The sequence below is a fragment of the Oncorhynchus masou genome, chromosome 30 (genome assembly GCF_036934945.1).
Source record: "Oncorhynchus masou masou isolate Uvic2021 chromosome 30, UVic_Omas_1.1, whole genome shotgun sequence".
Lineage (NCBI taxonomy): Eukaryota > Metazoa > Chordata > Actinopteri > Salmoniformes > Salmonidae > Oncorhynchus > Oncorhynchus masou.
In genome coordinates this window covers 43,739,656-43,752,153 of record NC_088241.1, presented here as the reverse complement: position 1 = coordinate 43,752,153, position 12,498 = coordinate 43,739,656, and the positions used below count along the sequence as shown (strand labels likewise).

General features: G+C 43.7%; 1 protein-coding gene across 1 annotated transcript in view; it reads left to right on the top strand.

Moving 5' to 3' along the window:
- Positions 1–12,498, top strand: part of LOC135522641 (integrin beta-1-like) — a 57,121-nt gene that overhangs the window by 19,195 nt on the left and 25,428 nt on the right. The window contains exon 2 of the mRNA XM_064949092.1: positions 9,631–9,697. Within this exon, the coding sequence (XP_064805164.1) occupies positions 9,631–9,697 (67 nt within the window). The remainder of the gene's footprint in view (positions 1–9,630; positions 9,698–12,498) is intronic.

Here is a 12,498-nt window from a genome sequence, read left to right as displayed (position 1 = left end):
AAATACTTGAGAAATTTGGTTGTTTAGTCAAGTTACCATATCAGTCTCAGTCCCTCCCTCCAAGCCCATTGGCCCCTGTGCTGCATATCTGCTCAGTGAAATATCTGGCCAGAAGATACTAATTCTTAAGTTATGTGTACGGTTCTCATCTTCAATAATGGGTTGGACAGTACCAGTGTGTTGGTCTACATATCGTTCTGTCCACTAGTCCCTTTCCCTCTGACAGTGGAGGACTTGAAGAACATTCCTGTCACCAGCTGCTAAGCTTCATAGAATAGAAGCAGCCCTTTCGTTTTTCTAACTTGACCCCTCGCTGGCATTTTACAGGCATAGTTTCACACATAATGGTTCCCTGGAACTCTGTGCTGGGCCAACAGAGGCTGTGGTTTTGGTTCTGTTCAGAGATCACAGATGTTTATTCCATCTGGGACAAAGGGTTTGCAGGGCCGTTTGTATAAATCGTTGTTGTGTGAAATTCAACTACTTTGCAGAACCTTTTAGCTAAAGCAAAAAAACAACTCATCAATAACTGAATTATAGTCAGTCAGTCAGTCAGTCAGAGGCCCTAGTCCATCTGATCTAATCTGGGAGTTGAAGACAGGATGTCTGTCCTGCTAAGCTCTATATAGAACATGATGGGACACACACACACACACACACACACACACACAAGGTGCCAAGGAATGCTTCACTCAACACCATACAGTACTGACTGCCAGAACGTTTTTCTCACCATGTACTGTGCTGAGACTGCAGCAGCATTCTTTTGCAAGTTTTAATTCTATGTTTTACAAAACATACACATACGAACAACAACATACAGACACGCACAGCACCCGTGTAGTGTTAGCTGTCATTGACAGGCCAGCGGTATATATTTTGGTAATTTGACATCTTCCCACCACTGTAAAATGGGAGACAATTCCTCTTGAGCTTCCTCATCACTAGCTCTTCTATCCTTAATGTTAACCATGTGCATTGATGTTTGGACAGCATGCTGGCGATTAACAGTTCTGTGTTGGATGGATGGACTCGGTAGAGAGACAATGCAGAGTATTGTCCTGTATGCTACCAGCTGAAGTCTGCGTCCCAAAGGAATAGGATGCATCCCTACTAAACTCGCTAGGGTTGGTGTGTCGTACTGAGACAGGAAGTTTCTAGTAAATTCTCCACATTGGTGCACTCTCAACCCCCTTCTCCACCTTAAGGGACTGTGTCATGGATGCTGTGCTTATCTCTTCTCCATCAGCATAATAGCATTGTCCACTAACCCATTTCAATCAATCAATCAAATGTATTTATAAAGCCCAATGTCACAAAGTGCGAAACAGAAACCCAGCCTAAAACCCCAAACAGCAAGCAATGCAGATGTAGAAGCACGGTGGCTAGGAAAAACTCTCTAGAAAGGCAGAAACCTAGAGAGGAACCAGGCTCTGAGAGGTGGCTGTGCCGGGTTGAGATTATAACAGTACATGGCCAAAATGTTCAAACGTTCAATGATGATTAGCAGTGGTTGTAGAGGGTGCAACAGGTCAGCACCTCAGGAGTAAATGTCAGTTGGATTATCATTGCCGAGCATTCAGAGTTAGAGACAGCAGGTGCGGTAGAGAGAGAGTCGGAAACAGCAGGCCCGGGACAAGGTAGCACGTCCGGTGAACCGGTCAGGGTTCCATAGCCGCAGGCATAACAGTTGAAACTGGAGCAGCAGCACGACCAGGAGGTCTGGGGACAGCAAGGAGTCATCAGGCCAGATTGTCCTGAGGCATGGTCCCAGGGTTCAGGTCCTCCGAGAGGGGAGAGGAAGAGAATTAAGGGAGCATACTTAAATTCATACAGGACAAGACAGGAGAAATACTCCAGATATAACAGACTGACCCGAGCCCCCTGACACAAACTATTGCAGCATAAATACTGGAGGCTGAGACAGGAGGAGTTGGGAGACACTGTGACCCCATCCTACGATGCCCTCAGACAGGGCCCACCAGACAGGCCATAACCCCACCCACTTTGCCAAATCACAGCCATTAGAGGGATATCTTCAAACCACCAACTTACTACCCTGAGATAACAGCTTCTGTTAAAGCTGTACCACTAAATATAGTTGAAACATTGAGGCTGATTTCTTTCTAGGCTATCTGTAAAAGGCCTGGTTATAATAGGAGGTAATAAACTATTTAATGGCAGGGAGGCAGAGGTCTGCTATTCTCAGTGTGTCACAGGATAACAGTCAGGAGCTAATTCAATAAAACAACCTCCTCTCACATGGCATTCTTCTTCCTTCACTAGCCTGCAGTCTCCCCTCCCTCTCCATCGCCCTCCTTCCCGCCATCTATCCCTCCCTCCCTCCTGTAAATAGCTGAGCTCGGCTCCATAGGGTCAAAGGTCTTCCTGCAATGTATATCGATCCCTATTCGGCACACACACACCCCCACACCCCTTTGACTACTCAGGTCAATGAATCATTCTACACTCAGTCCCCAGCTCAACCCTCCTTAACGACAGGGAGACTAAATACACTCTGACTTCCCTGGCTAAACGGACCATTACAGAACCACAGCTTACATGGGACCATAAGGAGAGTAATGACCCATGTCATGAGTTAATACAGTTACTGATTATATCTATAATATGTAGGCGTCCAGACCATGTGACCACCTGACCAGGAAGAACTCTGGGCCCAAAGGCTATATCTGTGACGTGGTGAGGTTGGACCCAGGTGCAGAGAAGAGGCCAGACGAGGAATCAGTGGTTAAGGATGAACATAGTACTTTACTGTGATACAGTAGCTGCAGGATCACAGTACACTTGAAAAAACAACCAACACTAAGTCTCAAACTCACTCAGGAATTGAACGCACACGGTAAGCAATTCAAGCTTCTGCAAAGGACCACAAAAAACACCTCTTCTAACAAGGACACAATCATGAAATAATAAGACACACCTGAGTCCATTAAAAGTCTCTAGGTTGCCTCCCAGATGGCGCAGTGGGTTCGAGCCAAGGCTCTGTCGCAGCCGGCCGCAAGCGGGAGGCCCGTGGTGCGGCGCACAATTGGTCCAGCGTTGTCCGGGTTAGGGAGTGTTTGGCTGGCAGGGATATCCTTTTCTAATCGCGCACTAGCGACTCCTGTGTCGGGCCGGGCGCAGTGCACGCTGACCAGGTCTCTAGGTGTACGGTGTTTACTAGGACACATTGGTGCGGCTGGCTTCCGGGTTTGATGTGCATTGTATCAAGAAACAATGAGGCAAGGTTGGGTTGTGTTTCGGAGGACGCATGGCTCTCAACCTTCGCCGCTCCCGAGACTGTATGGGAGTTGCAGCGATGAGACAAGACAGTAACTACTACCAATTGGTTACCACGAAATTGGGGAGAAAAAAGGGGTAAAAAAAAGTATATTGGGCGGTCAGCGGAAACCAACAACAGGAGCTGCTCCGACCGCGGAGCCATACTCGACCACCACGTAGTTGTTTGAAGTCTCTAACAAGACACAGATCCAGAAAAGACACAGATCCAGGATGTCCCGCTACTCAGGGCCATAGTCCTCCCAGTCCACCAAGTACTGCAGGGTCCCTTGGATCCGACGACCCAAACTGACACTCAAACAGAGACAGTCCAGTGGGCGAGTTCGGCAGTGTGTTATGAGCATACTCCGCCCAGATGAGGAACTTGCTCCAGTTGCTGGCCTGTGTGGAGACGAAGCAGCGGAGGAACTTCTCACGCTCCTGGTTGGCCTGCTCATTTTGCCCATTCAACTGAGGGTGGAACTCCCAAGAGGGACTCACCAATGCCCCCAACAGGGAACTGAAGGCCATCCAATATCATGCAACGAACTGGGGCCCACGATCTGAGACAATGTCTTGGTAAGTCTGTGTAGTCGAAAGACTTGGATAATCATGAGATCAGGGGTCTCCTTCGCTGAAGGCAACTTGGGTAAGGCGATGAAATGGACTGCCTTGAAGAACCGATCGACGACCACCAGGATAGTGGTAAGCCCTTGAGATGGAGGTAACCCTGTGATAAAGTCTACAGACAGATGAGACTAGGGCCGGCTGGGGATGGTTGGAGCAACCCGACCGGTCGCTGACGTGAAAATGTGCTTTAAGAACAGATGGAACAGGCCGCAACAAAGGATCTCATATCCTCCATGTTGGTCCACCGGAATTTCTGCCTCAGGAACTCCAGTGTCCGATTAACCCCTGGATGCCCAGTTAATTTAGATGAGTAGCGCTAGCCAGGGTTACCCTACAGTGGTTCCTCCTTTAAAAGTGCTGAGCTTGCACCATGGGACTTAGAAGTACCCAGCGTCATGGCTTCATTACTGCAGACCACCACAAGGGGGTGATAGAGCACTCATTTTGCATTTGGGTCCCAAGGTTTTTACATGACCAATCAGTGGTTCCAATGAAGAATTTTGACACGAGCCACCCTTGCCTTGTAGCGTTCTACAAAGATGGCCAACAAAACATTACGGTGGAACCAGATGTAAGTTATCATAATGAGTCAAGCAAAAAATGTACAATTGAGGAATATGTTAGTTAACGTAGAGACAAACGTTAATGCATATTTTTTTGTCAGAGTTCATTTATGAAAATCACTATTTAGCAAGCCAGCCAGCTAGCGTTAGGAGAATGAATTTGTAATTTGTGTTTGTTTTAGGGACTCCTGAGAAAACCAGGCTGTCGTTTTGTGAAACAGTGGATGTTAACAATCAAACTAGCTAAAGTACTTACTGCAAATTGAATGTACAATTGTGTAAGCTTTCCTTGCAATATAGCTGAAGTAACAGAGCTAACTATTTACTTTCTTATTGTGTAGTGGAAGATAAAACTGTATGCCTGTGGATGTGTACCAATCTATGAACCTCAGCTATCATAGTCGTATCAACGTCAAATCTGAATGATATTAATGAAGCCTATGATAGAGTAGAATATAATGACTTTGTGCCAAGGATGCAAGTCCTATATACACACACGTACTGTAGATATTACCACACATGAGATTCCCATATTGTAGCCTGTACATTGAATATATTCACTGACATTGTACTCTTCCTTGGCAAATAAAGGTGCGATTCAGTTATGAATCTCAGGCATTCTTTTTCAGTCATCAAACTCCATTATTTGAATGATGCTGTGCCTGCATTACAATTATATAGTGTTTAACACTCCTGCTCCTGGGACGTCAATGATTACCCATTAACTATGCAATAGACTAGAAACATGATTGATTTGTAATTCATATATACAGAAAAACTCTGCATATCTAACGCCATCTGTTAGAATCTGAGGACACAGGATATATTGTATTACAATGAGATACCACTGGTTGAAATGAAGTGAGGGTGAAACGCTTTATTGAAAAAGTTCATTATCCAGGTGTTATAAATACATTATGATAATTGTAATATTATAAATACAAGTTCAATCTGTACTTCAATGCACATATGGTGTGCATTATAAAAGGAGGAAGACCGACAAGGTGGGGAGAGAGGTGTAGAAGACAGAAAGGGAAAGGTAAGAACAGCGGCAGACAGCATATGATTCATGAATTACAGTGCTAACCTAATATTCTCCTAGTTCATCAAAATTGCAGTGTCTCCTAACCTTCGGGCCAACTGGGGGGCCCACGGTTGGTTATCTTAAGAGCAGGTGAGGTGGCGATGACGGGACTGGCTTCCTATCTCACATCAAAACATACCTGCAGACGAGTGACAGAGCATGATTAAGCCCCAGGTTCCATGTACAACAAGACAGGCATGGATGGAGAAAAACACAGAACACTTTAATTACCTCTGGTTATGGATAATTTTGCCAGCAATAAAGCTTCCACGGCCTGTTTCTCGGACAATGAACATCTGGCAATATCTACAGTTTCGACCATTTTCGAGCTTATTTTTTTTTTCCAATCTAAAACAGCAGATGTCATTTTTAGGATACGTCAAGGCGGTGTCCGCTTTGACTTCCTTTGTCGGGGAAAAAAAGTTGCTTTCAGAACAATTATTTTTAATTTAAAAAAAAAAGTTTTACTCGACAAAAAGAAACAAATGTACCTCCATAGCATATAATAATTTGCCTATGAATAACCATACCTTCATACAAACGTGCTACTGTATGCAGAATTCTTGACACACAACCGAAAATGCTGCCATATCCTGCCAGCACACCCACAAGAGAGCCACTCAGGAGCAGAATGATGAGGGCTAATAGCTGAACAATAGACTATTCAACCTTTACTAAAGAATAGTCTAATAGCTGAGCTAGGTGTGAAAACCCCCCCTCCTATCACAGACCAGATTTACCCTATGACCAATGGGTAGCTTGCTACTCAATGTAATAAAGTAATGACTTTTCAAATAAGTTACCTTACAAGTTTTATGTTGGCTGACAATTTGTTAGCTACCCTGTCCTTTACGAACCACATAGTATATCATTATGCTTTCAGTTCCGGTATGTTAGCTAGCTACCTAACGTTAGTGGTTATACAGAAAACTTGCCAGTATATTAACTATAGGCTAACTACCCAACATTTATTGACTTGATTATTCTCATAATTCTTAGTTTAGCTAAAAGGTAGTCGTTGTGCTCTCTCAATGGACATTCGGGTGCTTTTGTAAATTCGCTCTGGCTATCTATAGGCTGGACAATAGAACGAGTTAAAAATTCACCCAAGGCTGAAAAACGGCTTAAGATCGTTGGCTAAACTGGAACACAGAAGGGGCACAACTACTCAGGGTTTCAGAGCGAGTGACGTCACCGATTAAAACACTATTAGCGCACACCCCGCTAACTAGCTAGCCATTTCACCCCGTTTACACCCTATTTGAAAGAGAAAAAAAATCTAAATATACTCATTGCGAGATATTTGGCGAAATAGACAGACATGCCTATATTTCCCCCATAGGAAACAATGGGAAGACAGCAGAATTCCAATATTATTTGTGTTGTTTACATTTTAACTATGAAACATTGTGAGCAGGTCTCATTGCCAACAATAGTGAAGCAGGCATTGTGACGTTGAACAATAAACTGGGAATAGAACAGTCGGTTGGGGAGTTAGTGCCACGGTGCTCAATAGAACTAATAGTAGCTGGTATGGTGAAAAATGCACTAAAATAAGACTTGTTATTTCACGAATACTTAAGAACCACGGCAAGCAGCTTTTTTTTTAATCAGAAAAGAACGTTGTTAAATTTCATATGTCCAGCCTACTATCTACATGGATTTCAGAGCACTCTCGTCAGAGTGTACCAGAGCGCAGAATAATTACTTTACTAGCGCTCAACACCCGTTGAATATGGTCGGTGTCAGTAAACGTCGGGGGAAAAAAGCGTAATTAAAATAGTTTCCAGCAGCACATTTACAGTCACCAATTCTCTGGTTAACACGAAAACTGCCTTACCAGCTCTGCTAGGGCGAGTAAAATGGTCAGAGTGGTCTCATGTGACTGGAAGTAGTTTGCCAACGTTAACTTGGGTGCGTGACTGTCGTTGTAAGACCAGAACGCTCAAATCAACCCTACTGCATTCCAAGAGCGAAAGGGTCTGAATTTACAAACGGACAATTTCTCTGAATGGACACACTATAATATCAAACAAATTAATTACGGCAAATTTCTTTAAAAACAATCCCATATACTATGCAATTGCAAAAAGGTTTTAAATTCTCTGGTAATGCCAATACGGAATACTATCAAATGCTTCTCATAGATGCCCTCTGGTGGGCAAACTAGCAATAACTTGCAGTAACAGAAGAAATGGCTGAGAATTATATGACGTGCCACAGAATGCTGCAGCAGCAAGCAGGGTGTGCCGCAGTATGATGCAACTTTTAAAGGAGGAACCACTGTAGGATAATGGGGTTCTCGGGAGCAGTGATCAGCAGAAAACTAAGAGTCTCAAAGTGGTTCACCCCAACATGCAGTAGAATGGGCTTGGTTGGATATTCCACCTGACCGGAGTCAATGGGGCGTCTATCGAGGGCTTGAATCTGCAGAGGGATGGGACACTTCACACAGGGAATCTGGAACTCTGGTGAAGTCTTGATCAATGAAATAATCTGCGGCCCCGGAGTCCACAAAGGCTTGAATCTCGTGCTGATAGTTGTCCTAGTGGAGGGTTGCGGGTAGTAACAGATGGTGACTGGGTAGCTGGGAGGTAACTGCACAGCTCGTCAGGGTCTCCCCCTGTCCTGGCGAGCCCGGATGTTTCCTGTCAGCTCTGGGCAGGTAGCACGGAGATGGCAGAGACAGCGGCCTTTGCTCATTTGACTGGCACGCTCCTGTGGGCTCAGATGTGTGCGACCCAGCTGCATGGGATCCTTTTATGCTGGGCTCAGTGGGCTTTGGGAGTTCAGGAAACCGGAATGCTGGAGTGGTGTCAAAAGGGCGCTATCTCACCCATTCCCGGATGCGGTTGTCAAACCTGACTACCAGCGTTATCAGGAACTCAAGGTTCTCTCCCAGTTCCCGAGTGGCCAGTTCATCTCTGATGGAGTTAGACAGACCCTGGTGGAACGCGGTAACCAGTGCCTCCGTATTCCACCCACTCTCGCCGGCGAGGGTGCGAAACTCAATTGCGAAGTCAGCCACTGGTCTGGCCCATTAGCGAATGTTGAACAGTTGGCTGGCCACTTCTTGTCTGCCGACTTGGTGGTTGAAGACTCGTCGCAGCTTGGCAGTGAAGGCTCCTAATGGACCTGCAAGATGGTGGCTGCTGTTACCATGCTGCCGTTGCCCACGCCAGGGCCTTGCCCGAGAGTAGAGAAATGATATAGGTGATCATGGCCCGATCGGTTTGGAACGAGGAGGACTGTGGCTCGAACACCAGAGAACACTGTGTGAGGAACCCCTTGCATCCTCCCGGGTAGCCGTTATACCGCTCAGGATCTGGCGTCTTGGGTTCCCAGTGCAGGTTCCCTGGAGTAACCAACAGGCGACATCTGTAACACTGGGCATTGGCTCCTCCTGGGGTGGGGGCATGCCATGGTTGGAGGGACTCAGCAAGTGCCCGAAGTGTCCCGGAGATATGGGAGAGCTGTTCTTGCTGCCGTCCTGACAGTGCTCCTTGGTGAGCTACCACTTTCCAGATCTGGGGGATCTCTGCTGGGTCCATGTTGTGACAAACTTGCTGTGACATGGTTAGGTTGGACCCAGGTGCAGAGAAGAGACCAGACAAGGAATCAGTGGTTAAGGAAAAACATAATAATTTACTGAGATACAGTAGCCACATTATCACAGTACACTTGAAAAAACAACAAACGCCAAGTCTCACACTCACTCAGGAAACAAACACACACAGCAAACAATTCAAGTTTCTACAAAGGACTGCAGAAAACACACCTCTTTTAAAGGGACACAATCATGAAATTATAAGACACCGGAGTCCAATAAAAGTCTCTAGGGCGGCCTCTGCCGCACTCTGGTGCCAGGAGGAAGCATGACGATATCAGTTAACTGGTCTTTTTTGTCAAGGGAAGGAAGAATGTATGCATTAGATCACCAAGCCTCATGCATTCTATGGTACTACAAATGTAAATACATCCACAATGTCTGTCTTCTATGGTACTGAAATGTAAACAAAAACACATTATTCACCTCCATCTTTACTGTATCCCCACACATGTTCTTTTTTTCAGATGGACCTGAAACTACTTCTGATTTCAACGTTGTTAGGAGTCATTTGTTACAGCAGTGCTCAGCAAGGTAAGATAATTCTCCATCTTATCTCAAGTTTCTGATTTACTTACTGTAACTTCCACCTTGTTAGACCAAATCAACCCTCAACAGTAACACCAGTATTCTGTATCTGTACACTCACACACACACAGTACATCATCTAATCATAATATATTTCTACTAAACCGCATCATAAATATACAGAATAGTGATTAACTGCCTGATGTCCCGTAAGGGTGAGCCGACCCCAACTGAGCATGCTGCTGTAATGTAATGATGTCATTAGCCAGAAGAAGAAGCAGCTCCACCTACACTGTAAACCCCAAGACATTTTTACTCAAATACTTCAAGTAAGTTGATCTCAAAGTCAATGAAAAGTCATTATTTCTTGAAAATGTTTAAGTTGTCCTGACTCAACTAAACAAGGCAACAGTAAACATGTCGTCCCCCATGAATGATACAGCACCCCACTTTGAGCAAATTGAGATTGTGTGTGACTAACAAATTTCTGTTAATTACTATAGCTCCCGCCTTGGGCCAATCGGTGTAATTTTGTAAATGCCGTATTTCTATGGCAAGACACATCATTCACCCAAGTTTTGTCACCAGTGCTGTCTGAGATATCGAGTATGACGTACGAATGAACAGACGCAGACAGATCAACAGTTGCCTCCCCGATTTTCATGCTGCACAAAGATAAATTATAGAGAGTTATACAGTGCCTTTCGAAAGTATTCAGATCCCTTGACTTTTTCCACATTTTTAGATTACAGCTTTACTTTCAAATTGATTAAATCGTTTTCCCCCTCATTTATCTACACACAATACCCCATATAATGACAAAGCAAAAACATGTTGTTAGAAATTTTTGCTAATTTATTCAAAGTAAAATAATATATATTATATTTACATAAGTTCATTTACATATTGCTCTGACATGCACTCTCAACTGTGGGACCTTATATATACAAGTGTGTTCCTTTCCGAATCATGTCCAATCAATTGAATTTACCACAGATGGACTCCAATCAAGTTGTAGAAACATCTCAACGATGTTCAATGGAAACAGGATGCACCTGAGCTTAATTTCGAGTCTCGTGGCAAAGGGTCTGAATACTTATGTAAGTAAGGTATTTCTGTTTTTTTATTTGTAATACATTTGCTAACATTTCTACGAACATCTTTTCACTTTGTCATTATAGGGTATTGTGTGTAGATTGCTGATGAGTTTCTTTTTTTTAATCCATTTTAGAATAAGGCTGTAACGTAAATGTTGAAAACGTTAAGGGGTCTGAATACTTTCCGAAGGCACTATGTAATCGTTTACAAATGTAAGCAAGGTTTGAAATGATTAAGTTTTAGTAAAATATTATATCAGTTTTGGCTTCTTGCAGTCAATTTTCAGTATAAAAATGATTTTTAAATATGTTCCGGCCCTCTGATCATCCTCTCAAAAATAAAATCGTCCCAATGCTGAACTATTTGATGAACCCTGCCTTCAAATCAAACGTTATTTGTCACATTCACCGAATACAACAGGTGCAATGCTGTGAAATGCTTACTTACAAGCCCTTAACAAACAGTGCAGTTCAAGAAAGCGTTGAGAAAATATTTACCAAATAAACTAAAGTAAAATATAATAAAATGTAACACAATAAAATATCAATAACGAGGCTATATACAAGTGATACCAGTACAGAGTCAATGTGCGGAGGAACAGGTTAGTCGAGGTCATTTGTATATATAGGTAGGAGTAAAGTGACTATGCATAGATAATACGTAGCGAGTAGTAGCAGTGTAAAAACTAATGGGGGGGTGTCAATGTAAATAGTCCGGGTGGCCGTTTGATTAATTGTTCAGCAGTCTTCTGGCTTGGGGGTAGAAGCTGTTAAAGGAGCCTTTTGGTCCTAGACTTGGCACTCCGGTACCGCTTGCTGTGCAGTAGCAGAGAGAACAGTTTATGACTTGGGTGACTGGAGTCTTTGACAATTATTTGGGCTTTCGACTGACACCGCGTAGCATATTCAATGGGGAAAAAAAGTATGTGAACCCTTAAGAATTACCTGGATTTCTGCATAAATTGGTCATAAAATTATATCTGATCTTCATTAAAGTCACAACTATAGACAAACACAGTCTGCTTAAACGAATAACACACAAACAATTCAAATGTTCATGTCTTTATTGAACACGCTGTGTTAACATTCACATTGCAGGTTGGAAAAAGAATGTGAACCCTTGGATTTAATTGGTTGACCCTCCTTTGGCAGCAATAACCTCAACCAAACATGTTCTATAGTTGCGGATCGGACCTCCACAACAGTTAGGAGGAATTTTGGACGATTCCTCTTTACAAAACTGTTTCAGTTCCACAATATTCTTGGGATTTCTGGTGTGAACTGCTCTCTTTATGTCATGACACAGTATCTCAATCGGGTTGAGGTCAGAAATTACCGGGCCACTCCTGAATGACTATTTTCTTCTGTTTGAAGCCATTCTGTTGTTGATTTACTTCTGTCTTTTGGGTTGTTGTCCTGTTGCATCACCTAACTTCTGTTGAGCTTCAATGCAAAATGTCTTGATTAACTTGGGAATTCATTTTTCAGTCGACAATAGCAAGCTGTCCAGGTCCTGAGGCAGCAAAGCCGCCCCAAACCATGATGCTCCCTCTACCATAGTTTACAGTTGGGATGAGGTTTTGATGTTGGTGTGCTGTGCCTTTTTTTTCTCCGCACATAGTGTTGTGTGTTCCTTCCAAAAAAACACAACTTTAGTTTCATCTGTCCACAGAATATTTTTGCCAGTACCTCTGGAACATCCAGGAGCTC